Source organism: Eptesicus fuscus, chromosome 13 (assembly GCF_027574615.1).
Source record: "Eptesicus fuscus isolate TK198812 chromosome 13, DD_ASM_mEF_20220401, whole genome shotgun sequence".
Lineage (NCBI taxonomy): Eukaryota > Metazoa > Chordata > Mammalia > Chiroptera > Vespertilionidae > Eptesicus > Eptesicus fuscus.
Genome location: NC_072485.1, coordinates 32,670,313 through 32,695,652, shown reverse-complemented (window position 1 = coordinate 32,695,652; position 25,340 = coordinate 32,670,313). Strand labels below are relative to the sequence as shown.

General features: G+C 41.7%; 1 protein-coding gene across 1 annotated transcript in view; it reads left to right on the top strand.

The window, feature by feature from the left end:
- ANKRD42 (ankyrin repeat domain 42) overlaps window positions 1-25,340 on the top strand; it is a 75,218-nt gene that overhangs the window by 8,833 nt on the left and 41,045 nt on the right. Inside the window, exons 3-5 of the mRNA XM_054725137.1 lie at window positions 1,951-2,058; window positions 12,207-12,326; window positions 18,300-18,435. Coding sequence (XP_054581112.1) covers window positions 1,951-2,058; window positions 12,207-12,326; window positions 18,300-18,435 — 364 coding nt within the window. The remainder of the gene's footprint in view (window positions 1-1,950; window positions 2,059-12,206; window positions 12,327-18,299; window positions 18,436-25,340) is intronic.

Here is a 25,340-nt window from a genome sequence, read left to right as displayed (position 1 = left end):
CAATGTTTCTAATTCTCTATCCCTCTCCCTTCCTCTCTGTAAAAAATCAATAAAATATATATTTAAAAAATGGCAAATAACTTCAATAGACACTTACTCAAAGATAATATGAATGGCAATTGAACACATGAAAAGATATTCATCATCATTAGGCATTAGGGAAATACAAGTTAAAACCACAAAAGATGCCACTACACACATATTAGAATGACCAAAAAAACAACCCCTTACAGATAACTCAAGAAATGATGATATAAAGCATTGGCAAGGATATGTAATAACTAGAACTCTCATACATTGCTGGTAGAAGTATAAAATGATACAGCCACTTTGGAAAACAGTTTGGCAGTATCTTATAAAGTTGAATATACTTATTTGTGTTCTAGCAATCTCGCTTCTACATAGTATTTACCTAGAACAATTAAACCTGTACATGAATGTTTATAATGTTTTATTCCAGTATCTAAACAGTGTTAGTACATAGTAGTGTACACACAAATATTTGTTGAATAAATGAATTATTTACAGTGATTATTAGTGAAGTTGAACTTTTAAAAAAATATATTACTGGCCACTAATCTCTGTGACAGGCAAATGATACCTAATGGTAAGCTTTCAACAAATGATAGGGCTGTGATTCCAATGATAGTCAATTTTTTAAAAAAGAAACTTCCTGAAGGTAGAGTCTATAAACGTGAACATATAATGACAGTAATACTATATGTGGCACAGACCTATAATTCCTTTATTATAATGAGCCTTAGGGTAATTTTTACAAATCTTAAATGAAGATGCATTTGATTCCTACCACCCCCCTTTTTATATAAACCTACTAGAAGCCCGGTGCATGAAAATTCATGCACTGGAGGGAGGGGGGGTGCCTCAGCCCGGCCCGCCCCCTCTCACAGTCTGGGAGCCCTCAGGGGTGGGAGGCAACCCGGCAATCAGGGGTAGGCGACACCCCCATCACACCTCTGATGCTGCCACTGCTGGCAGTGCAAGCCTCAGCCGGCCCTGGTTACCTGAGACTCAGGTGGCCCTGGGCAGCTGGGCAGCCACCATACAAGGCTTGCCTGCACCTCGGGCCCACCCTGAGCAGCTTGGCAACCAACAGCCAAGGCTTGCCTGCATCTCGGGCGTCAGCTGGGCAGCCAACATCTGAGGCTTGCCTGTGCCTTGGGCTGGCCCTGGGTGGCTGAGGGGCTGAGGGGACTGGGAGACTCCAGAGATAGGCACGCAGAGCGGCTGGACCTGCCTGGGGGTGGGTCTGGATGTGCTGTGTGCCTGACACCCTAGTGGGGCTGAGGGGACTGGGCGCCGCCATCTTGTGGCTGTGGGTACCGCCATCTTTGAGGGCATGGCAGTCAATTAGCATATTCCCTCCTTATTGGCTGTGGGTGCCATCTTTGTGAGCACATGACGGTTGATTAGCATATTCCCTCTTTATTAGATAGTATTTTTAGAGAATATCATCAGAATAACAAAGTTTGCCTTAATACAGAAGTTTCTTGACCCATTCAAAAATCTATGGAAAAAACACAACAAACCAAAAAATAAAATCTATGGCAGAGGTTGCAAACTAGTAGCCCTTAAGTGAATTTGGCTCACACGTATGTTTTTTGTTTGGCTTGTACAGTACTGGTCAAACATAAGATTGGGATCAGCATTTTAGTCACAGCAACAACTGGCTGGAATTGAGTGGCATCTGCACCTATTGACAAGGAATGGCATCTCCAGTTTGTCACAGTTCCTACTGCTATTGTTTACCCAACAGTAAGGTCTGATATTGGTATCCTGTCATTGTGCTTGTGCTTATACCTGGCTCCCTCATTCATTTATGATATTTCTCAGGTTGCAGTATTTCTTGATGACAGACTAAATTTAAAATATATAAAAATGTTTAAAACATCTATCTTATCACTTATTAACATGGTTGTTTTCTTAACTTAGTGTCTTCATTGGCTCCTCTGGCACGGAGCTGATATTACACAAGCAACTATGAGAGGCTGGACAGCAGCTCACATAGCTGCAATCAGGGGTCAAGATGCTTGTATGCAGGTAATAATTTGTTTACTTTTAAAAAATTCAATAAGTTTACTTTAGCATAGTTCTGTTAAGCTGTTGCTTTTATTCTAATAATTTGATCCTATAGATTTACTTTTAAATAAGAACTTATTGGACCTAACCATTTTGGCTCAGTGGATAGAGTGTTGGCCTGCAGACTGAAGGGTCCCAGGTTCGATTCCAGTCAAGGGCATGTACTTTGGTTGCGGGCACATCCCCAGTAGGATTCCATGTCTTAGATATTTTGGTATCAACTATCCATTTAAGCAAATGATATATGAGAAGAGACCCTTTTATCTTCAAAGTAGTTGATTATCTGCCTAGATTGTTTTAAGGGATATCACATTCATGCACAGATTACCTTGTTTATAGCTTTCCATGCCTAAAATTCCTTATTTAATGTGTTTCCTAGCCAGAATAGCACATTAATATGTGACAGTATCTAATTTATTAGAGTAGCTTGATTTAATCAGTGTACAATAGACTAGAATTTGGAGAAATACAAAATCACATAAGTAAACAGTCCCTGCCTATAAGAAACCTGAGATTCAGTTTGGAGTGACAGGAGCTCTGCTCAGTGCATTACAAAGCAATACAAGGCACATTTTATGATTAAGGTTTTAATAAAAAGTACAGATGAGAAGAATTATAGAACTTAACTGGAGATAGAGAAAGTATAACTGGAGGAAATACAATTTCAGCTTAGCCTAAAGGAATGGGTTGATTTTAAAGAGGTAAGTAGTAAAGAAGCATTATTGGTAAAGAATATGTCAGGAGCAAATAAAAATAATGATGATCATTTATTGAACATTTTTAATGTGTCAAATCAGTCTCCCATGCATCACCTCATTTAATACAACAGTCATGAGTTCCACTTTTTTTTTCAATTTTTTTTTATTAAGGTATTATATGTGTACGTATCTTACCATTGCCACCCCCTACCCCACTCCCATATATGCCCTCACCCCCCAGAGTTTTGCATCCATTGGTTATGCTTATATGCATGCATACAAGTCCTTTGATTGATCTCTTATCTCCCCCACCTCTCCCTAACTTTCCCCCTGTAATTTGACAGTCTGTTTGATGCTTTACTGTCTCTGTATCTGTCTTTTTGTTCAAGTTTATAATGTTCTTTATTATCCATAAATGAGTGAGATCATGTGGTATTTTTCTTTCATTGACTGGCTTATTTCACTTAACATAATGTTCTCCAATTCCATCCAGGTTGCTGCAAATGATGAGAATTCCTTCTTTTTTATGGCCGCATAGTATTCCATTGTGTAGATGTACCACAGTTTTCTGATCCAGTCATCTTCTGACGGGCACCTAGGCTGTTTCCAAATCTTAGCTATGGTGAATTGTGCTGCTATGAACATAGGGGTGCATATATCCTTTCTGATTGGTGTTTCTAGTTTCTTCGGATATATTCCCAGGAGTGGGATTACTGGGTCAAATGGGAGTTCCATTTTCAGTTTTTTGAGGAAACTCCATACTGTTCTCCACAGTGGCTGCACCAGTCTGCATTCCCACCAGCAGTGCACGAGGGTTCCTTTTTCTCCGCATCCTCGCCAACACTTGTCGTTTGTTGATTTGTTGATGATAGCCATTCTGACAGGTGTGAGATGGTACCGCATTGTTGTTTTGATTTGCATCTCTCGGATAATTAGTGATGTTGAGCATGTTTTCATGTGTCTCTTGGCCTTCCTTCTGTCTTCTTTTGAAAATATTCTATTTAGGTCTGTTGCCCATTTTTTTATTGGATCATTTATCTTCCTTTTATTAAGTTGTATAAGCTGCCTGTAGATGTTGGAGATTAAACCTTTATCAGTGATGCCATTTGCAAATATGTTCTCCCATGCAGTAGGCCTTCTTGTTGTTTTGTTGACGGTTTCTTTTGCTGTGAAAAAGCTTTTTATTTTGATGTAGTCCCATTTGTTAATTTTCTCTTCAGCTTCCATTGCCCTAGGGGCAGTGTCAGTGAAGAATTTCTTTTGGCATATGTCTTGAGATTTTGCTGCCTGTGGATTGCTCTAGTATTTTTATGGTTTCCCGTCTTATGTTTAAGTCCTGTATCCATTTTGAGTTTATTTTTGTGTATGGCGTAAGTTGGTGATCAGGCTTCATTTTTTTGCATGTATCTGTCCAATTTTCCCAACACCATTTATTGAAGAGACTGTCTTGACTCCATTGTATGTTCATGCCTCCTTTGTCAAATATTAATTGAGCATAGTGGTTTGGGTCAATATCTGGATTCTCTATTCTGTTCCATTGATCTATATGTCTGTTCTTGTGCCAGTACCAGGCTGTTTTGAGAACAGTGGCTTTGTAATACAGCTTGAAATCTGGTATTGAGATCCCTCCTACTTTATTCTTCTTTCTCAGGATTGCTGTGGCTATTCGGGGTCTTTTTTTATTCCAGATGAATTTTTGGAGAGTTCTTTCAAGGTCTGTGAAATATGCCATTGGTATTTTAATGGGGAGTGCATTGAATCTATAGATTGCTTTGGGTAGTATGGACATTTTAATGATGTTGATTCTACCAATCCATGAACATGGTATGTTCTTCCATCTGTTTACGTCTTCCTCTAACTCTTTTTTCAGTGTCCTGTAGTTTTCCGCGTATAGGTCTTTTACCTACTTGGTTAAGTTTATTCCTAGGTATCTTAATTTTTTTGGTGCGATGGTAAATGGGATTGCCTTTTTAGTCTCTCTGTCTGTAAGTTCACTATTGGTGTATAGAAAGGCCATAGATTTCTTGGCGTTAATTTTGTATCCTGCTACATTGCCGAATTCATTTATTAAGTCTATTAGTTTTTTGACGGAGTCTTTCGGATTTTTTATGTACAATATCATGTCGTCTGCAAATAAAGACAGCTTTACTTGTTCTTTTCCAATTTGGATGCCTTTTATTTCTTCTTCTTGTCTAATTGCAATGGCTAATACTTCCAGTACTATGTCAAACAGGAGTGGTGAGAGTGGGCATCCCTGTCTTGTTCCTGTTCTTAGGGGAAATGTTTTTAGTTTTTGTCCATTGAGTATGCTGTTTGCTGTGGGTTTATCATATATAGCTTTTATTATGTTGAGGTATGAGCCTTCTATTCCCACCTTGTTGAGAGTTTTTATCAAGAAAGGGTGTTGGATTTTGTCAAATGCTTTTTCTGCATCAATTGATATGACTATGTGATTTTTATCTCTCAACTTGTTTATGTGATGTATCACGTTTATTGATTTACGGATATTGTACCATCCTTGCATTCCTGGGATAAATCCTACTTGGTCATGGTGTATGATCTTTCTGATGTACTGCTGGAGCCGATTTGCTAGAATTTTGTTGAGGATTTTGGCATCTATGTTCATGAGGGATATTGGTCTGTAATTCTCTTTCATTGTGTTGTCTTTATCTGGTTTTGGTATTAGGGTGATGCTGGCTTCATAGAAGGAGCTTGGAAGTGTTCCTTCTTCTTAAATTTTTTGGAATAGTCTGAGGAGGATAGGTTTTAGTTCTTCCTTGAATGTTTGGTAAAACTCTCCTGTGAAGCCATCAGGCCCCGGGCTTTTGTTTGCCGGAAGCTTTTTGATGACTGCTTCAATTTCGTCCATAGTTATTGGCCTATTGAGCTCTTTAGATTCTTCTTGATTGATTTTTGGAAGGTTATATTTTTCTAGGAATATGTCCATTTCCTCCAGGTTGTCCAGTTTGTTGGAATAGAGTTGTTCGTAGTATTTTGTAACAATCCTTTGTATCTCAGCGGGGTCTGTTGTTATTTCACCTCTTTCATTTCTGATTTTGTTTATTTGGGTCCTCTCTCTTTGCTTCTTGGTGAGCCTGGCTAGAGGTCCATCAATCTTGTTTATCCTTTCAAAGAACCAGCTCTTGGTTTTGTTGATCTTTTGTATTGTTTCTTTGGTCTCTATGTCATTTATCTCCGCTCTGATCTTTGTTATTTCCTTCCTTCTGGTTACACTGGGCTTTTCTTGCTGCTCTTTTTCTAGCTCTTTGAGTTGTAGGGTTAAGTAATTTATTACCATTGTTTCTTGTTTTTTGCAATAGGCTTGTAGAGCTATGAACTTCCCTCTCAAGACTGCTTTCGCTGTGTCCCATAGATTTTGGATTGTTGTGTTTTCATTGTCATTTGTTGCCATGATGTTTTTTATTTCTTCCTTGATCTCTCTGGTGACCCAGTCCTTGTTTAATAGCATGCTGTTTAGTCTCCATGTGTTTGATTTCTTTGGATTGTATTTATTGTAGTTGATTTCCAGTTTTATGCCACTGTGATCTGAGAAGATGCTTGATATAATTTCTATCTTCTTGAATTTGAAGAGACTTTGCCTGTGACCCAGCATATGGTCTATCTTTGAAAATGACCCATGTGCACTTGAGAAGAATGTATATTCTGTGGCTTTGGGGTGAAATGTTCTGAAGATGTCAATTAATTCCATCTGGTCTAGTGAGTCATTTAGGATTGATGTTTCTTTGCTGATTTTTTGTTTAGAGGATTTGTCCAGTGGTGATAGTGGGGTATTAAAATCTCCTACTATGATTGTATTGCTATTAATCTCTCCCTTGAAATCCTCCAGGAGTTTTTTTATGTATTTGGGTGCTCCTATATTGGGAGCATATATGTTTACCAGAATTATTTCTTCTTGTTGGATTTCTCCCTTTAGTATTATGAAGTGGCCTTCTTTATCTCTTGTTATGGCATTTACTTTGAGGTCTATTTTGTCAGATATAAGTATTGCTACCCCAGCTTTTTTTTCATTTCCATTGGCCTGAAAGATATTTTTCCATCCCTTCACTTTCAATCTGTGTGAGTCTCTTGTTCTGAGGTGGGTCTCTTGTAGACAGCATATATATGGGTCGTGTTTTTTTTATCCATTCAGCTACTCGATGTCTTTTTATTGGAGCATTTAGTCCGTTTACATTTAAAGTTATTACTGAAAGGTATTCGTTTGTAGTCATATCTATTTTTGTGTCTGTATTCCTTCTTACCTGTTTATTTCTTCTTTTTACAGTATTCCCTTTAGCAATTCTTGCATTGCTGGTTTGGTGGTGATAAACTCCTTGAGCCTTTTTTTGTCTGCAAAGCTCCTGATTTCCCCTTCAATTTTGATTGATAGTCTTGCTGGATATAGTATTCTTGGATTCAGTCCTTTGCTTTGCAACACTTTGTATACCTCCTTCCATTCACTTCTAGCTTGTTGTGTTTCTGTTGAGTAGTCATTTGACAATCTGATGGGTGTTCCTTTGTAGGTAACTCTCTGTCTCTCTCTTGCCGCCTTTAAGATTCTCTCTTTATCATTTATATTTGCTATTGAAATTATGACATGTCTTGGTGTGGGTCTTTTGGGGTTGATCCTGCTTGGGACTCTCTGTACTTGCATAACTTTTATCTTTCCCATATCTGGGAAGTTTTCTGACATTATTTCTTCAAATAGATTTTCTAATCCCTGCTGCTCTTCTTGTCCTTCTGGCAGCCCTATTACACGTATGTTACTTCGTTTCATGTTGTCCTGAAGCTCCCTTAGGCTTTCCTCCTGCTTTTTAATTCTTTTCTCCAATTGCTGTTCAGATTGAGCTTGTTTCTGTACCTGATCTTCTAACTCACTAATTCGGTCCTCTGCTTCTTGTAGTCTACTGTTGAAACTTTCCATGGTGTTTTTGATTGTAGCTATATCACTTTTCATTTCTTCCTGATTCTTGCATAAGTTGTTGATTTTCTCATCCATCCGATGTATAAATTCCATGACCATTACTCTAAACTCCTTTTTGGTCATGTCGCAAGCTTCAGTTTCACTGATTTACTTTCTTGGCGACTCCACATTTTCTTTCCTCTGTGAGTTATTTCGTTTCCCCATTCTGGCTATCACCAGAAAGCTCAAGCTTCCGTTTGCATGGACCTGGGTCGTGTGCTGTGGGGACTTCGGTCCACCCAAGTTTCACTGAAGTGCTCTGACACTAGGACGTGTGGCTGCCTTTGGTTGGTGGGAACCAGACTTGCCCAGGGTCAGTGTCCCCAGTGTTCCGTGTGGTCTCGTGTGCACACTTAGAATCAGGGGCCCTGTCTGCACCACACTGTTGGTATGTGCCGAAAATGAGATCCTTAGCATGTGTCAGGAGTCAGAGTTTCCCTGTTTCTGCACCAAGACTCGAGTGTCAGAGTCTCTGTTGCCTTGTGCGGTTTCTCGTTGAGAATCAGGGTCCCTGTGTGTGCATGCACCAACAATTGGGGTCGCTGGCTCTTAGTGTGAATGCGCTGTGAGTCAGGGATCCCAGGCAGCTGTGTCTGGCGTGCCAAATTCCCTGAAGTGGAGCTGCGTCCTGTGTGTGCTCTCTCTACTGAGCCAAACCAGCTAGGGCGCACACTCTTAATTTCCTGAAGGTGAGCTGGCTCCGTGCACTCTACAGGAGTCCCGGAAGGGGGGCGGAGTCCGTCCTGCGCGCCAAATTCCCCAAAGGGGAAGCCCCTCTGTGCAAGCACTAAGATTCCCCGAAGGGGGAGCTGTGACCCGCAAGCCAAATTCCCCCAAATTCTCTGAAGGGGAGCCCTCTGTGCGCACTGACAGATTTCCCCAACAGGGAGCTGCTTCTGTCCCGTGCACGCGCGCCAAATTCCCTGAGGGGGAGCGAGTCCCTGCTCAAAGTTCTGCGGCTTGGGCGAGGGGCGGGACTATCAGTTAAAATGGCGCTGTCTGCGCACCTGCGGGAAGGGGGATAGGCTCTTTGACTCACGGAATTCTGCCGGGAAGTCTGGATTCTTGTTGTTTGTTGGTCTGAAGCTGTGATAGCAGTTCTCTGTCCCCAGTGGCTGCAGGGTCCTGGTTTGTGTCAGAAGCCAGGATCCGAGTCTCAGGCAGCTCTGTTTCTCAAGATGGCGTGGTCTCCGCGCGTCCGCAACAGCCTCGGAGATGTGTCCACTTTGTGCGCGGGGCTCCGCTGTCTAGGACTGCCCGGTTAGGCAGCCCCTTGGAAGACGTGCAGAATCTAACTGACCCTAGCTCATACACACACACACCACACACGTCTACACTCTCCTCTATGGGTTCCTCACTCACACTCTCTCTCTCCCTACCTTCCTGCCGGTCGCCATCTTCTTTCTCCGAGTTCCACTTTTTATAGATTAGGAAAAAGATTTAGAGAGTTAAGTACTTTGCTAAATAAGTCATAAAGCAAGGATTTGAACCTATACTTTGTCCTCTTAATCTCTATGCTGTAATTCTATGTGAAGTCCCTGAATTGGAAAAATGAGATGTGTTCAGGGGATGTACTGTAACATAAGTTTGACTGAGTATAGATGGTTTGTTCTGTGGACTGTTACAAAGTTTGGATAAGCTAGTTTGTAAAATGAGAAGTAGAATAGAGATTTTACTTTCATTTATATAGGAAAGAGGTTTTATGCACATATAACATCCTCCTATACAATAAAGAGGTAATATGCAAATTGACCCTCATTGCCCTCACAAGGTGGCTGCCTACAACCAGGCCAGCAGGGGGGTTAGTGAGGGATGACCAAACGACTACACAAGCAGGCTGCATGGGGCGACCAGGCCGGCAGGGGGGTTAATGAGGGACGACCAAATGACTGAACAGCAGGCTGCGTGGGGTGACCAGGCCGGCAGCTGGGGGGAAGTTGGGGGCAACTAGGCCAGAAGGGGGGGGCAGTTGGGGGTGACCAGGCCAGCAGGGGGGTGCAGTTAGGAGTGACCAGGCCAATGGGGGGGGGTGCAGTTGGGGGTGACTAGGCTGGCGGGGGGAGGGCAGTTAGGGGCGACTAGGCCAGCAGAAGGGGGCAGTTGGGGGCGACAGGGCCAGCAGGGGTGGCAGTAAGGGGTGACCAGGCCGGCGTTGGGGGCAGTGAGGAGCGACCAGGCTGTCTGGGAGGGGGCAGTTGGGGGTGACCTGGCCAGCAGTGGGGGGCAATTAGGGGTGACCAGGCTGGCAGGGGGGGCATTTAAGGGTGATCAGACCCACACGCAGAGGCAGTGAGGGGCAATCAGGCCAGCGGGGGGGGGGGGCAGTTAGGGGCAACCAGGCAGGCAGGCAGGTGAGTGATTAGGAGCCAGTGGTCTAAGATTGTGAGAGGGATGCCTGGGATTGGGCCTAAACTGGCAGTCGGACATCCCCCCAAGGGTCCCAGATTGGAGAGCGTGCAGGCTGGGCTGAGGGGACCCCCCCCCCTGCCCCATGCATGAATTTTGTGCTGGGCTGAGGGGTCCTCCCCGCTGCCCCATGCACGAATTTTGTATGTGTGTGTGTGTGTGTGTGTGTGTGTGTGTGTGTGTGGAAATGCACATGGAAATATGTATAAATGCACATGGAATGATGTAATGAAAGCAATATTTCAGGAAATTATTCTTGTGAAATGTATTCAGGATTACCCAGGATGAAGAGTAAAATACACACCAGCAAGAAGGAGGCAAGAAGACCAATTAGAGATTTTTGGTGTACTCATTAACTATACAGAATGAAATTAGGTGGTGGCAGTGGGAAAGAAAATGATTCAAGACATCTTCCAAAGCAGTCATTGACACAGTATAGTGAAAAGTTAAAGTTTTGAGTCAGAATTACAGATAATTATGAAACTATAGATAGGGATATCTGAAAGGCTGGGAGATTTGAGAGGAAAGAGGTTGAGTTTAATTTGGCATATTTCAAGTTTAAGGTGCCAAAGATTTGAGGAATAATAAATTATAGAGAAGAATTCTTCAAGTGTTAAAAAATGTTACTAGTAGGCATGGGAGGAAGCAGAGAAAAGAGTAAGGAATTTGGAGGAGGAAGTCTGAGAGTTAGAGCCAGGATCCGTTAGGGCTGTGCAAGTGAGGGAAGAAGTTTAAGAATTAGGCAGAGTATCAGTTACAGGATAAAACTAAGGGGAATAAAGCTTAAGGACATGCCACTGAACTTAAGAGCTCACTGTAGAGTGAGGCTGGCTGTATTTCTCTGCAATGGTGGCGGTGACACTCATTTTGCAAGTGGATTTGGAGTTGAGATATTAATTTGAGAAGTAGGAAGTGAAAATGGTAACTTTAGGAGTTATCAGGTTCCAATAAAGCTTTACTTGATACTTTCCTTCTAAGCAATAGTTTAAGCCATTCCCTTTGCCGTGATTGTCCTTTTCCTCAAAGTGATCTCTTCCTTCTCAGAGCTGGTGTGATGCCTTTTTTGTACTATACTGTTTAGTGCTTGCTTATCAAGGACAGCTTTGTATAGTTGATTATCTTTGTCTCTCCATAAGCCCTAATTCCCAATGTTAATAAGTCTTTATATTCTTTGTAGTGACTTTTAAAATATAGGAAGCACTCAATATATGGTTTGTGATGATTATTAACTAATTTGTTAATGTGAATCAGACAAAATCATGGAGGTTATTCTTTCTAAAACTCTTTTTTTAAAATACATTTTTATTGATTTCAGAGAGAGGGAGAGAGAGATAGAAACATCAGTGATGAGAGCGAATCATTGATGGGCTGCTTCCTGCATGCCCCCTACTGGGGATCCAGTCCACAACCCAGGCATGTGCCCTTGACTGGAATTGAACCTGGGAACCTTCAGTCTGTAAGCCCAACGCTCTATTCACTGAGCCAAACCAGCTAGGACACTAATAATTTTTTAAAGCAATTACTCTGTACATTACATAAGGATATGTACTTGTATATGATGTAACCCATATACAGAAACTGGGCCAATTGTAAATTCAGATAGAATCTTCTCAGATGTAGTTAGAAGTTTGATTTGGAGCTTAGAACTAGTTACTTTAATAATGAAATCCTTTTATTCTACCCAAAACCAAGTTAATAAAATATTCTGTTTTGAAATAGAAATTTAAATTTCAGTTTTATTAGATTAACATTAAAGTATTTAACTTAGTGGTTATGAATCAGTGCTCATGAAAATTGTGCTTTATAAATTGTATGTCCATGCTCAAATCAGATTGTGAAATCAGGTATTATAAATATGTCCTGGGCAGTGTTAAAAAGGATCCCAAACATTTTCTTTGGATTAGCTAAGAACTTCTCACACTTTGCCTGTGGCACATATGTAAGAACATAGCAATTTAGCTAGGTTAATAAATTGCTTGCCTTTAAATAATCTGCAACTACATTTGTGATTTAACATAAACTCATTACTATTTCTCTATTTTTAGGCTCTTATAATCAATGGAGCAAATTTGGCAACTAAAGATGATCGTGGTTGCACTCCTTTACATCTTGCTGCAACACATGGACATTCTTTCACTTTACAAATAATGCTCCGGAGTGGAGTGGTGAGGGATTCCTGTTAGTATGTGAGGATGTATAACCATATAAATGAAATAGCATTTGGTAGCCCAGTTATCTCTTCCTGACTTTTTAAATATCCTTTATGACTTTAGGGAAGTAATTTGATCTCTCTCTTTAGTTTTTCCATCTTCAGGAATAGGAGTGATAATTTAGATAAATCTTCAGAAAACCCCAAAACACCCAGTTAGTAGTATAAACTATTTCAGAGGCTATGGGGTTCTTCATATCAGCTCAGAGTTTAACTGGGAAGATTCTGAAGCTTCTAAACATATGTTAACCAATGATTGTAAGTTTTTCTGAATTTCTGTGTATAACTCTTATTTCATACTACTGGCCTGGTGCACAGATTCGTGCACATTGAAAGGAAATTAATTAGAAGAAATATTTTAATATCGCTATTTGCCCTTTCTCTATAATAGAAGTGACAGAGATGAAAGAAAATTGGTAAAATATATATGAAAATACGTTAATAAATACATTAATAAATTGATTACTAAATAAATAATAACAACATTATATAACAATAACAAAGACATGATATAAAAACAACAAAAATGATATAAAAACAACATTGATACAAAAAATGACTGAAAAATTGACTAAACTTATTCTAATACCTCCCTATAAACCACATTAAGAGTAAAAACACTTTCAGAGTGCTTGACTAATTTCCCTTGTGATGAAGTATTTACAACTTTAATGTCACACACTCTTTGAACTTGAGAGAAAGCAACATATAACTGACCGTGTCTGAAAACGGGTTCAGGTAGGAATATTCCTACTCTGTCTAGAGTTTGTCCTTGTGATTTATTTATTTATTTATTTATTTATTTTTTTAATGAATCTTTATTGTTCAGATTACAATTGTTTCTCCTTTTTCCCCACATATCTCCCCACCACCCAGTTCCTACCTCTCCCTCTTCCCTTACCTCCCCCCCCCCCCGCTGTCCTTATCCATAGGTGTATGATTTTTGTCCAGTCTCTTCCCATACTCCCCACACAGACACCCCTTTCCCCCTGAGAATTATCAATCCACTCCCATTCTATGCCTGATTCTATTAAGTTCACCAGTTTATTCTGTTCCTCAGATTTTTAATTCACTTGACTTTTAGATTCACTTGTTGATAGATATGTATTTGTTGTTCATAATTTTTATCTTTCTTCTTCTTTTTCCTCCTTTTGAAGAATACCTTTCAGCATTTCATATAATGCTGGTTTGGTGGTGATGAACTCCTTTAGCTTTTTCTTATCTGTGAAGCTCTTTATCTGCCCTTCAATTCTGAATGATAACTTTGCTGGGTAGAGTAGTCTTGGTTGTAGGTTCCTGCTATTCATCACTTTGAATATTTCTTGCCACTCCCGTCTGGCCTGCATGGTTTCTGTTGAGAAATTAGCTGATAATCGTATGGGAGCTCCCTTGTAGGTAACTAACTGTTTTTCTCTTGCTGCTTGTAAGATTCTCTCTTTGTCTTTTGCTCTTGGCATTTTAATTATGATGTGTCTTGGTGTGGTCCTCTTTGGATTCCTTTTGTTTGGGGTTCTGTGTGCTTCCTGGACTTGTAAGTCTATTTCTTTCACCAGGTGGGGGAAATTTTCATTCATTATTTCTTCAAATAGGTTTTCAGCATCTTGCTCTCTCTCTTCTTCTGGTACCCCCATAATTCTGATGTTGGTTCGCTTGAAGTTGTCCCAGAGGCTTCTTACACTATCTTCAACTTTCTGAATTCTCTTCTCTTCATGCTTCTCTGGAAGAGTGTCCTTGGCCTCTTTGTATTCCAAATCTTTGAGTTGATTCTTGCAATCCTCTAGTCTGCTTTTGGGTCTCTGTATAATATTTTTTATCTCAGTCAGTGTATGTTTAATTTCTAGTTGGACCTCATTGAATTTATCGGCCTTTTCCATGAAATTCTTGAAAAACCTTATAACCGTGGTTTTGAACTCTATGTCCAGTCGCTTGTTCTCCTCCATTTCTTTGGTTTGTGATCTGTTTCCTTGCCTTCTCATATTCTCTGCTTCCCTAAGTTGGTAGGGTAGTTTTGTGTAGTAGGTGTCCTATTGGTTCAACGGGTCAGCCTCCCAGTTACTTGAGGTGGACACTCTTGGTGTACCCTTGTGTACTGTGTGTCCCCCAGCAGGAGCTACAGCAAGGGCTAGGTTTCTCCTCCTTTGCTTGGGCGATTTTGGAGCAGTCTGACTGGAGCTGCAGTTGGTTAAGCTGCTCCAGAACAGGCCATTTATATGCAAAAGCCGCTGTGTGGAGCCTGGGCGGGTTTGTAGAATGTGCGGGGCGGGGCCTCAGGGCGGGGCCTCAGGGCTGGGTGGGGTCTCAGGGCGTCACTAGGCTGGGGCGTGGCCAACGGCGATGGCTGCCGTCAGCCGTCTCTGCCTTTCCACGTTTCCAAGTCCCTGCGCCCCTCGCTCCAGCGCAGTAAAACAATGATTGCTGGGCGCACCACTGCAAAAGTCACTCTCACTTTCCGACCCGATGGCCGAGAGTCCAGCTTCTCCCCGTAGGTGCCTGGGTCCCCCGAGTGTCCCCAGAAACTGGATTTCAGAGTGATCGGGAGCTTGTCTCTCCCTGCGGGTTGAAGAAAAGCCGCGCACCCAGCCGCCCGCCGCCGGCCCGATTCGCGTGCCTCCGTACCTCAGCTTTTCAGCGATTGTGCTTCTTTCTCTTCTTAGTTGTAAATCTTCCACTCAGCCAGCTTTCCCGTGGTTCTGGGTGGTAGACGTTTTTTGTCTTTTAGTTGTATTTTTGAAATTGTTGTGTGAGGCAGCAGATTAGTTGTTTAACTATGCCGCCATCTTGGTTCCTCCCCGGTTTCTTCTCCCTGTCCTTGTGATTTATTAATAGTCATTGCAAATGCTGGCATTACGGGAAACTGTCCTTGAATTAATTTAAATGGGAGGCCAGTGTCAGACGGGGACAAATATCGCGCATGCACGAGTCAACGTTTATTTTAAATTGCCAGTGTGTGTTATATATACCAGCTGGTCAGTCAGCCAGTTGGCCAGTTGGACGGACGGACAGTTGGTCACTTAGCCTTTTTAGTATTATAACCTATATATATAAAAGGCTAATATGCTAAGTGTTCTTCCTGGTAATGACGTCACATAGCAACGCCCGCTTCCTCTCCCTAGCGACGACTCCTTACAGTTTCTTCAGCCCAGGAATATGACTTGCTTTGTAGCCAGGTGGAAACATTTCATACTTTAACAAAATGACTGTGAAGCGTTTTCCCTTGCCTCATCTCATTTGACCTTCACAGAAGTCCTGGAGTAGGTAAATAGGAGACTCGGTGCCATCCCATTGTTTTTTTTTCTTTATTGATTAAGGTATTACATATGTGTCCTTATCTCCCATTAACCCCCCCCCCCCTGCCTCTCCACTCATGCCCTATTTTATTTTTTATTAGCTGGAAAATGGAGATTTAGAAAGCTTAGAAACTTGACCCAACTGAAAAGAAGTAAGAAATGGTGGACCTTGAAAATGACTTCAGATTTTCTCACTGCACAGAATATAGTCAAACACTATATTCAAACACTGCTGCAGTTAAATATTTTACCCTTTGTTCTCATTGCATGATCTACAATAATAATCTGCTTCATGTTGATATTTACTGCTGTGTTGCTAACAATTACCTGAAAGAGAAGTTGGGGTGCTTCACTGGGCTGGAAAAAGCTTAGCTAAATTAGAAAGCAGGTTTAATTAAGCAAGTTTATCTATATATATAAAGAGTCAGAGTCCGTAACGTCCAATATGACCAAACGGACAACCAAACACTGGAAGTCAGTCCTGCAGGCATGGCAATCCAGCACTGACTGCCGAGGGGGCTATAGATCAGTCCCAGAGAGAGGCCCAGAGAGAGAAGCAGGGTCTGATCCGAAAGCCTCTGTGGCAGCTGTTGATCAGCCGTTGCCTCTCTTTCTCTCCGGGCCTCGCCAGCAGCTGCAGGGGCTGCTGATCAAGCCTGGAGATAGGCCTGGAGACGCTGACTGGCATAGAAACTGACCAATCAGAACCAAATCTGGGTGAACTGTGAGGAGCCAATGGCTGTCTAGGTGGCAGAGCTTTTGATGCTGACTGGCGTAGAAACCGACCAATCAGAACCTAATCTGGGTGAACTGTGAAAGCAGAACCTAAGGTGGGGCTGAGGAGGGGTTTTAAGGGCAACAGCTATTTGGTGTAAGGTGTAAGAAAGCGGTTCAATTTTTTAATGACCAGTTTGGCAGTATAGTGCATATTGCTGGCTATCAGTCCAGATATAGGGTTTATGTATTTTTTTCTGCCAAGAGCATCTCCTCCCGCTGAAAAAGGCTCCCCCCCATTTAAGCAATCCCTAACTGCCCTCCCTCACCAGCAGCCGCGGGGGCTGCTGATCAGCCCCACCTCTCTGATCAGGCCTGGAGATAGGCCTGGAGAGAGAAGCAGGGTCTGATCCTATATAATCTATCTATACTAATAAAAGGGTAATATGCTAATTAGACTGGGTCGACCGGCCATCTTCCGATGTCCTACTTCCTTCCAGGCAAAGCCATGGTGGTGGGGGCTGAGGCAGAGGCGATCAGGCCAGCAGGGGAGGGCAGTTGGGGGTGAGATCAGGTCAGCAAGGTAGGGAAGTTGGCGGCTAGATCAGGATGGCAGGGGAGGGAAGTTTGGGGCAACCAGGCCAGCAGGTGAGGGCTGTTGGGGGCGAGATCAGCCTGGCAGGGGAGGGCATTTGGGGATGAGATCAGGCCTGCAGGGGAGGGCAGTTGGGGGTGAGATCAGGTTGGCAGGGGAGGGCAGTTAAGGGCAAGATCAGGACAGCAGGGGAGGGCAGTTGGGGGCGAGATCAGGCGGCAGGGGAGGGTCATTGGGGGCGAGATCAGGCCAGCAGGGCAGGGAAGTTAGGGGCAATCAGGCAGGCAGGCAGAGGCGGTAGGGGCAATCAGACAGGCAGGCAGAGGCAGTTAGGGGTGATCAGGCAGGCAGGCAGGTGAGCAGTTAGGAGCCAGCAGTCCAAGATTGTGAGAGGGATGTCTGACTGCTGTCCTGGAAGTTGGACATCCTCCAAGGGGTCCCCAATTGGAGAGGGTTGAGGGTCCCCGTCCCCCCCATACACGAATTTTGACTCAGAACTAACTGCTGAGGGGGCTGCAGATCAGGCCCAGAAAGAGGCTCCGAGAAGCAGGGTCTGATCTGCAGCTCCCGTGGCAGTCAGTGCTGGGTCGGCACCTGTATATGTATAAAAGGCTAAGTTAACTTGCACATGCACAATACATATAAAGCTTTCACCAGTGTCAATTGCACGCATGTGTTTCGATCTGTCATTGTCTGTCATGAATTTGGTTGATACTTCTATTATAGAGAAAGGGTGAGTAGCGATATTAAAATATTTCTTCTAATTAATTTCCTTTCAATGTGCACGAATTTGTGCACTGGGCCACTAGTAATTTATAAAGTGATTTATATCTCCATAAATTTCACTTATTATATTTGTTTTTAATATTACCCAATGGTTGTAAAAATTAACTTCTGGTAAGAAAATAACTACCTATACTGAAGATATTATTGTAAGAATTAGTGTTTCTATAGAGAAAAAGTAAAAAAATCTTAGTATTTTTTCATTAACTCTTTCCTTTTTGTTTGTTGTTTGCTTTTATTAATCCTCATTTGAGGATATATATTTTTTTCCTAGTGATTTTTAGAGAGAATGGAAAGGAGGAGGAGAGACAGAGAGAGAAACATTGATATGAGAGAGACACATGATTGGTTGTCTATTTTATAAAATTTCATTAGTATGTTATTAGCTTGTGTGCTCAAATCGGTGGTTTCAGTACTTTTTTTAATATTTAGTGTTTGCCTGATAGTTTTAAGAACAACCTCCAGTTCTTAATTGTTGAGTTAAACTGCTACACTAGTGTTTCCCCTACAAAATGGAAGGAAACTTAGTCCTTGTGAATGTTACCTCTAGGATCCCAGCATAACTGATGCGAGAGAATGGAAACCTGTACATTATGCATCTTTTCATGGACGACTTGGCTGTTTGCAACTTCTAGTTAAGTGGGGATGTGGCATAGAAGATGTGGACTACAATGGAAACCTTCCAGGTATCCACAAAAGCAAATATTTTGGATTTTCATTGATGTAAGCTTTTAAAATGTTGATCATGTTTTAAGTTAAACTGTCATCATGCTAATAGTCCTTCACAAAATGTAAGTAGTAAATATGTTAACATGAACATTTTTTAAATCTTATATTATTCCTATATTGTGTGCCTGTCATGTGACCGATTTCTTTTTCTGGAACTATATCAGCAAAAGAGAAATTGGCAAAATTAAACTTGGCTTTTCTCTTCTAGCTAGTTGTTTCCTTTGTCTACTGTCTAGAGTTATTATATTTTTAGCTTTATACATCTCTGTCCCACAGACTACTTTATTTTTTATTTTTAAATATATTTTATTGATTTTTTACAGAGAGGAAGGGAAAGGGATAGAGAGTTAGAAACATCGATGAGAGCGAAACATCGATCAGCTGCCTCCTGCAGTCCCCCTACTGGGGATGTGCCCACAACCAAGGTACATGCCCTTGACTGGAATTGAACCTGGGACCTTTCAGTCCGCAGGCCGATGCTCTATCCACTGAGCCAAACCAGTTAGGCTATTTTTTTAATGTGTTTATTGATTTTTAGAGAGAGAAAGGAAGGGAGAGACAAAGAGAAACATCGATTTGTTGTTCCACTTATTTATGCAGTCATTGGTTGCTTCTTTATGTACTCTGACCTGAGGTTGACCCCACAACCTTGGCGTATTGGGACGATGCTCTAACCAACTGAGCTACCCGGCCAGGGTCCCGACAGACTACTTTTTAAAAAGTATAAATAGTGGACACTAGTGTATATGAGTTAATTTGCTAACTGCAGTTGTCCAGCCTGCAATCAACTGGTCAGTTGAGATCTATACTCTAAAAACTGTATCTTCTTTTTTTTTTTTTTTTGACTATATTTTTATTGATTTCAGAGAGGAAGGGAGAGGGAGAGTGAGAGATAGAAACATCAATGATGAGAGAGAATCGTTGATTGGCTGCCTCCTGCATGCCCCCTACTGGGGATCGAGCCAGCAACCAGGCATGTGCCCTTGATGGGAATCAAACCCAGGATCCTTCAGTCTGCAGGCCGGTGCTCTATCCACTGAGCCAAACCAGCTAGGGCACTGTGTCTTCTTCTAAGAGCTGCTGTAGAAATTCATAAGAGGGGTAGGTTACAGTGAGATTGGAGTGAGAGTTACTAAAATGATATTTGAATTATGTCTTAAAGGAATTTTTAGCAAACAAATGAAAGGGAAGTCTATGCAGAATTATATGAACAGGTTTGATTCAGTCTCTTTGCTGTTTAAAATCCCCTAGTTCCCTGTGGACTCTGATTCCTTACCTTGGCATGCTGGGTTCTTCATTATTTGGCTCTTACCTATCTACCTCCCTGGCCTCATCTCCACCCCATTACACCGCTATCTGTAATCATTTTGCTTCTTTCTTTAAAAAATTTTTTTTATTGATTTCAGAGAGAGAAAGGGAAGGGAGAGAGAGGTAGAAACATCCATGATGAGATAGAATTATTGCTCGATTGCCTCCTGCACACCTCATACTAGTGATCAAGCCCACAACCTGGGCATGTGCCCTGACCAGGAATTGAACCATGACCTCCTGGTTTATAAGTCGACACTCAACCATTGATCCACACTGATCAGACTGAAGTATATCCTTTAATGTTCATTTAGTGAAGGTCGATGTATAAAATTTTTCATTTTTTGTGTATCTGTAAATGATTATTTTGCTCTCATTCTTTTTAAAAATAATTTTTGAATAAAGTTTTAAAAATAAATTTATTTGTGTATATGGTGTAACAGTCCAGTTTCATTTTTTGCATGTATATGTCCAGTTTTCCCAACAACATTTATTGAAGAGATTGTCCTTTTACCCTTGCATATTCTTGTCTTCTTTGTTATAGATTAATTGACCACATATGTGTGGGTTTATTTGTCTCTTCTGTTCTGTTGATCTTTGTCTTTTTTGTGCCAGTACTATACTGTTTTGATTTCTATGGCTTTGTAGTATAGTTTGATATCAAGGAGCATGATACCTCCAACTTTGTTCTTTCTCAAGATTGCTTGGGTTATTCGAGGTCTTTTGTGGTTTCATATAAATTTTAGGATTATTTGTTTTAGATCTGTGAAAAATGCCATTGGTATTTTGATAGGGATTGCATTGAGTTTGTAGATTACTTTGGGTAATATAGATAATTTAATGGTATTAACCTTTCCATTCCCTGTCCCATGGTATTTATTTGTGTTGTCTTCAGTTTCCTTCATCAAAGTCTTAACAGTTTTCAGAATACAGGTCTTTTACTTTCCTGGTTAAATTTATTCCTAGGTATTTTATTCCATTTGATGCAATTGTAAGTGGGATTGTTTTCTTAATTTCTCTTTCTGATAGTTTGTTATTAGTTGATTAAAGTCTTAAATATAAGACCTAATACCTAGTAGAAAACATAGGCAGTAAACTCTTTGACACTGAGCTTAGAGATATTTTTTGGGATATGTCTCCTTTAGCAAAAATAAGCAAATGGGAATACATGAAACTATAAAGCTTTTGCATAGCAAAGGAAACCATCAACAAAATGAAAAGACAGCCTACTGAATGGGAAAAGATATTTACAAATGATGTATCTGATAAGGGGTTAATATCCAAAATACATAACAAACTCATATAACTCAACATAAAAAAACCCTAAAAAATCCAATTAAAAAACGGGCAGAAGACTGTAATAGACATTTCTCCAAAGAAGACATACAGATGACCAGCAGACCTATGAAAAGATGCTCAACATCACTAATCATCAGGGAAATAAGATATTATATCACACCTGTCAGAATGGCTATTATCGAAAAATCAACCAATAACAAGTGTTGTTGAGGTGTTGGAAACCCTCATGCATGGTTGGTGGAACTGTAAATTGGTGTACCACTATGTAAAACAGGATGGAGGTTCATAACAAAATTAAAAATGAAACTACCTTATAATGCTGCAATTCCACTTCTGGGTATTTACCATAGAAAATAAAAACACTGATTTGAAGATACATGCATTCCTGTGCTCATTGCAGTATCATTTACAATAGCCAAGATATGGAAGCAACCCAAGTGCCCATCAATAGACAAGTGGATAAAAAAGCTGTGGTACATATATACAATGGAATATTATTCAGCCATTAAAAAGAATGAAATACTGCAATTTGCAGCAATATTGATGGACCTAGAGGGTATGATGCTGAGATAAGTCAGAGAAAGAAAAATACCATATGATTTTACTTATATGTGGAGTCTAAAAACGTAACACCAAGCAGACAAATAAAACAAAAAAGAAACAGACTAATAGATACAAAGAACAAACTGATTTTTCCAGAGGGGTGGGGATAGGGAGATTGGTGAACAAGGTGAAGGAGAGAATAAGAGCTACAAACTTCTCTAAAGACTCCATCAAAAAACTAATAAACTTAATAAATAAATTTGGCAATGTAGCAGGATACAAAATTAACACCCAGAAATCTATGGCATTTTTATACACCAATAGTGAACTTACAGAAAGAGAGACTAAAAAAGCAATCCTATTTACCATTGCACCAAAAAAATTAAGATACCTAGGAATAAACTTAACTAAGGAGGTAAAAGACCTGTACTCGGAAAACTACAGGATGTTGAAAAAAAAAGAGAGAGGAAGACATAAACAAATGGAAGACCATACCGTGTTCATGGATTGGTAGAATCAACATCATTAAAATGTCCATACTACCCAAAGCAATCTATAAATTCAATGCACTCCCCATTAAAATACCAATGGCATATTTCACAGACCTAGAACAAACTCTCCAAAAATTCATATGAGTAAAAAAAGACTCTGAATAGCTGCAGCAATCCTGAGAAAGAAAAAGTTGGAGGGATCACAATACCAGATAACAAGCTATATTACAAAGCCACAGTTCTCAAAACTGCCTGGTACTGGCAAAAGGAGAGACATATAGACCAATCGAACAGAACAAAGAACCCAGAAATCAACCAAAGCCATTATGCTCAATTAATATTTGACAAAGGAAGCAAGAGCATACAATGCTCAAGATAGTCTCTTCAATAAATGGTGTTGGGACAATTGGACAGATACATGCAAAAAAATGAAACTAGACCACCAACTTACACCATACACAAAAATGAACTCAAATGGATAAAGGACTTAAACATATGATGGGAGACCATAAAAATCTTAGAAGAATCCATAGGCAGCAAAATATCAGACATATGTCCTAGCATTATCTTTACCAATACAACTCCTAGGGTAATGGATACCAAGGAAAAAAATAAACAAATGGGACTACATCAAAATAAAAAGTTTCTGCACAGCAAAAGAAACCATCAACAAAACAATAAGAGAGCCCACTACATGGGAGAACATATTTGCGAATGTTACCACCGATAAGTGTTTAATCTCCAAAATTTATAGGGAACTCATACAACTTAAAAGAAAGATAAACAATCCAATAAAAAAAAATGGGCATAGGACGTAAATAGACACTTTTTGAAAGAAGACATACAGGAGGCCAAGAGACATATGAAAACATGCTCAAAGCCACGAGTCATTCAAGAGATGCTAATCAAAATGACAATGCAGTACCATCTCACACCTGTCAGAATGGCTATCATCAACAAATCAACAAATGGCGTGTTGGTGAGGATGCGGAGATAAAGGAACCCTCTTGCACTTCTGGTGGGAATGCAGACTGGTGTGGCCACTGTGGAAAACAGTATAGAGTTTCCTCAAAAAATTAAATATGGAACTGTTATTTGACCCAGTAATCCCACTTCTAGGAATATATCCCAAGAAATCAGAAATACCAATCAGAAAGGATATATGCACCCCTATGTTCATAGCAGCACAATTTAAAATAGCTAAGCTTTGGAAACAGCCTAAGTGCCCATCAGCAGATGAGTGGATTAAATAAACAATAGTATATCTACACAATGGAATACTGCGCTGCTGTAAAAAAGAACAAATTCTTTCCATTTGCAACAGCATGGATGGACCTGGAGAGCATTATGCTAAGTGAAATAAGTCAGTCAGAGAAAGATACATATCACATGATCTCACTCATTTGTGGAATATAGTGAACAAAAATAGATTGAGAGGCACAGAAGCATTGACTATACTGTGAAACCTCAGAGGGAAGGCAGGGGAGTGGAGAGGGGTGGTGGTGGTGGTAAGAGATCAACCAAAGGACTTGTTATGCATGCATATAGGATAACCAATGGACACAGACAGTAGGGGAGGTGAGGGCATGTGCTTGGGGGTGGGAGTGGCTGGGGAGGGGTCAATAGGGGAAAAAGGAGATGTAAAAAAGGAAAATTTAAATGAAAGAAAAGAGTTATAAACTTCTACATATATAATAAGTCACAGGGGTGTAATGCATAGCATAGGGAATTTAGTCAATAATATTGTAATAACTTCGTACAAATGACATATGTTTACTAGACTTATCATGGTGATCACATCATCCTATATCAGTGATGGCGAACCTATGGCATGTGTGTCAGCACTGACACGCGTAGCCATTTCTGATGACACGCGGCCGCATGCCGAGGATGAAATATTTGCTGCTCCTGAGGATGAAACATTTGTGACTAGAGTCTTGGAGTTAGTTTTTTCCTCAAAGTGACACACTACCCGAGTTATGCTCAGTTTTTTGGCGAAGTTTGACACACCAAGCTCAAAAGGTTGCCCATCACTGTCCTATATAATAAAAGGATAATATGCAAATTGACCATCACTCCAACACAAAAGATGGCCACCCCCATGTGGTCAAAGATGGCCGCCCCTATGTGGACACAAGATGGCCAGCAGGGGAAGGCAGTTGTGGGCAATCAGGCCAGCAGGGGAGGGCAGTTGGGAAGGACCAAGCCTGCAAGGGAGGGCAGTTGGGGGTTACCAGTCCTGCAGGGGAGGGCAGTTGGGGGGAACCAGGCCTGCAGGGGAGGGTAGTTGGGGTGACCAGACCTGCAAGGGAGGGGAGTTGGGAAGGACAGGGCCGGTGGGGGGCAATTGGGGGTGGGACCAGGCCTGCAGGGGAGGGCAGTTGGGGATGACCGGGCCTGCAGGGGAGGGCAGTTGGGGGTGGACAAGGCCTGCAGGAGAGGGCAGTTGGGGGCGACGGGCCAGCAGGGAAGGGCAGTTGGGGGTGAACAGGCCTACAGGGGATGACAGGGGCGACCAGTCCACCTGGGGAGGGCAGTTAGGGGCAATCGGGCCGGCAGGGGAGGGCAGTTAGGGGTGACCAGGCTGGCAAGGGAGGGCAGTTAGGGGTGACCAGGCTTGCAGGGGAGGGCAATTGGGGGTGACCGGACCAGCAGGGGAGGGCAGTTTGAGGCCATCAGGCTGGCAGGGCAGGGCAGTTAGGGGAGACCGGGCCGGCAGGGGAGGGCAGTTGGGGGCGATTGGGCTAGCAGGGGAGGGCAGTTGGGGTCCATCAGGCAGGCAGGGGAGGGCAGTTGCGGGTGATTGGGCCAGCAGGGGAGGGCAGTTGTGGGCGATCGGGCCAGAAAGGGAGGGCAGTTGGGGGCGATTGGGCCAGCAGGAGAGGGCAGTTTGGGCAATGAGGCTGTCAGGGAGCAGTTAGGCGACAATCAGGCCAGCAGGGGAGCAATTAGGGGGTTATCAGGCTGGCAGGCAGAAAGCGGTTAGGGGCTATCAGGCAGGCAGGTGAGCGGTTAGGATCCAGCAGTTCCGGATTGTGAGAGGGATGTCCGACTGCCGACAATTGGACATCCCCCGAGGGGTCCCAGATTGGAGAGGGTGCAGGCCATGCTAAGGGACACCTCCCATGCATGAATTTCGTGCACCGGGCCTCTAGTATATAGATAAACTTGCTTAATTAAACCTGCTGTCTGATTTAGTTAAACTTTTTCCAGCCCAGTGA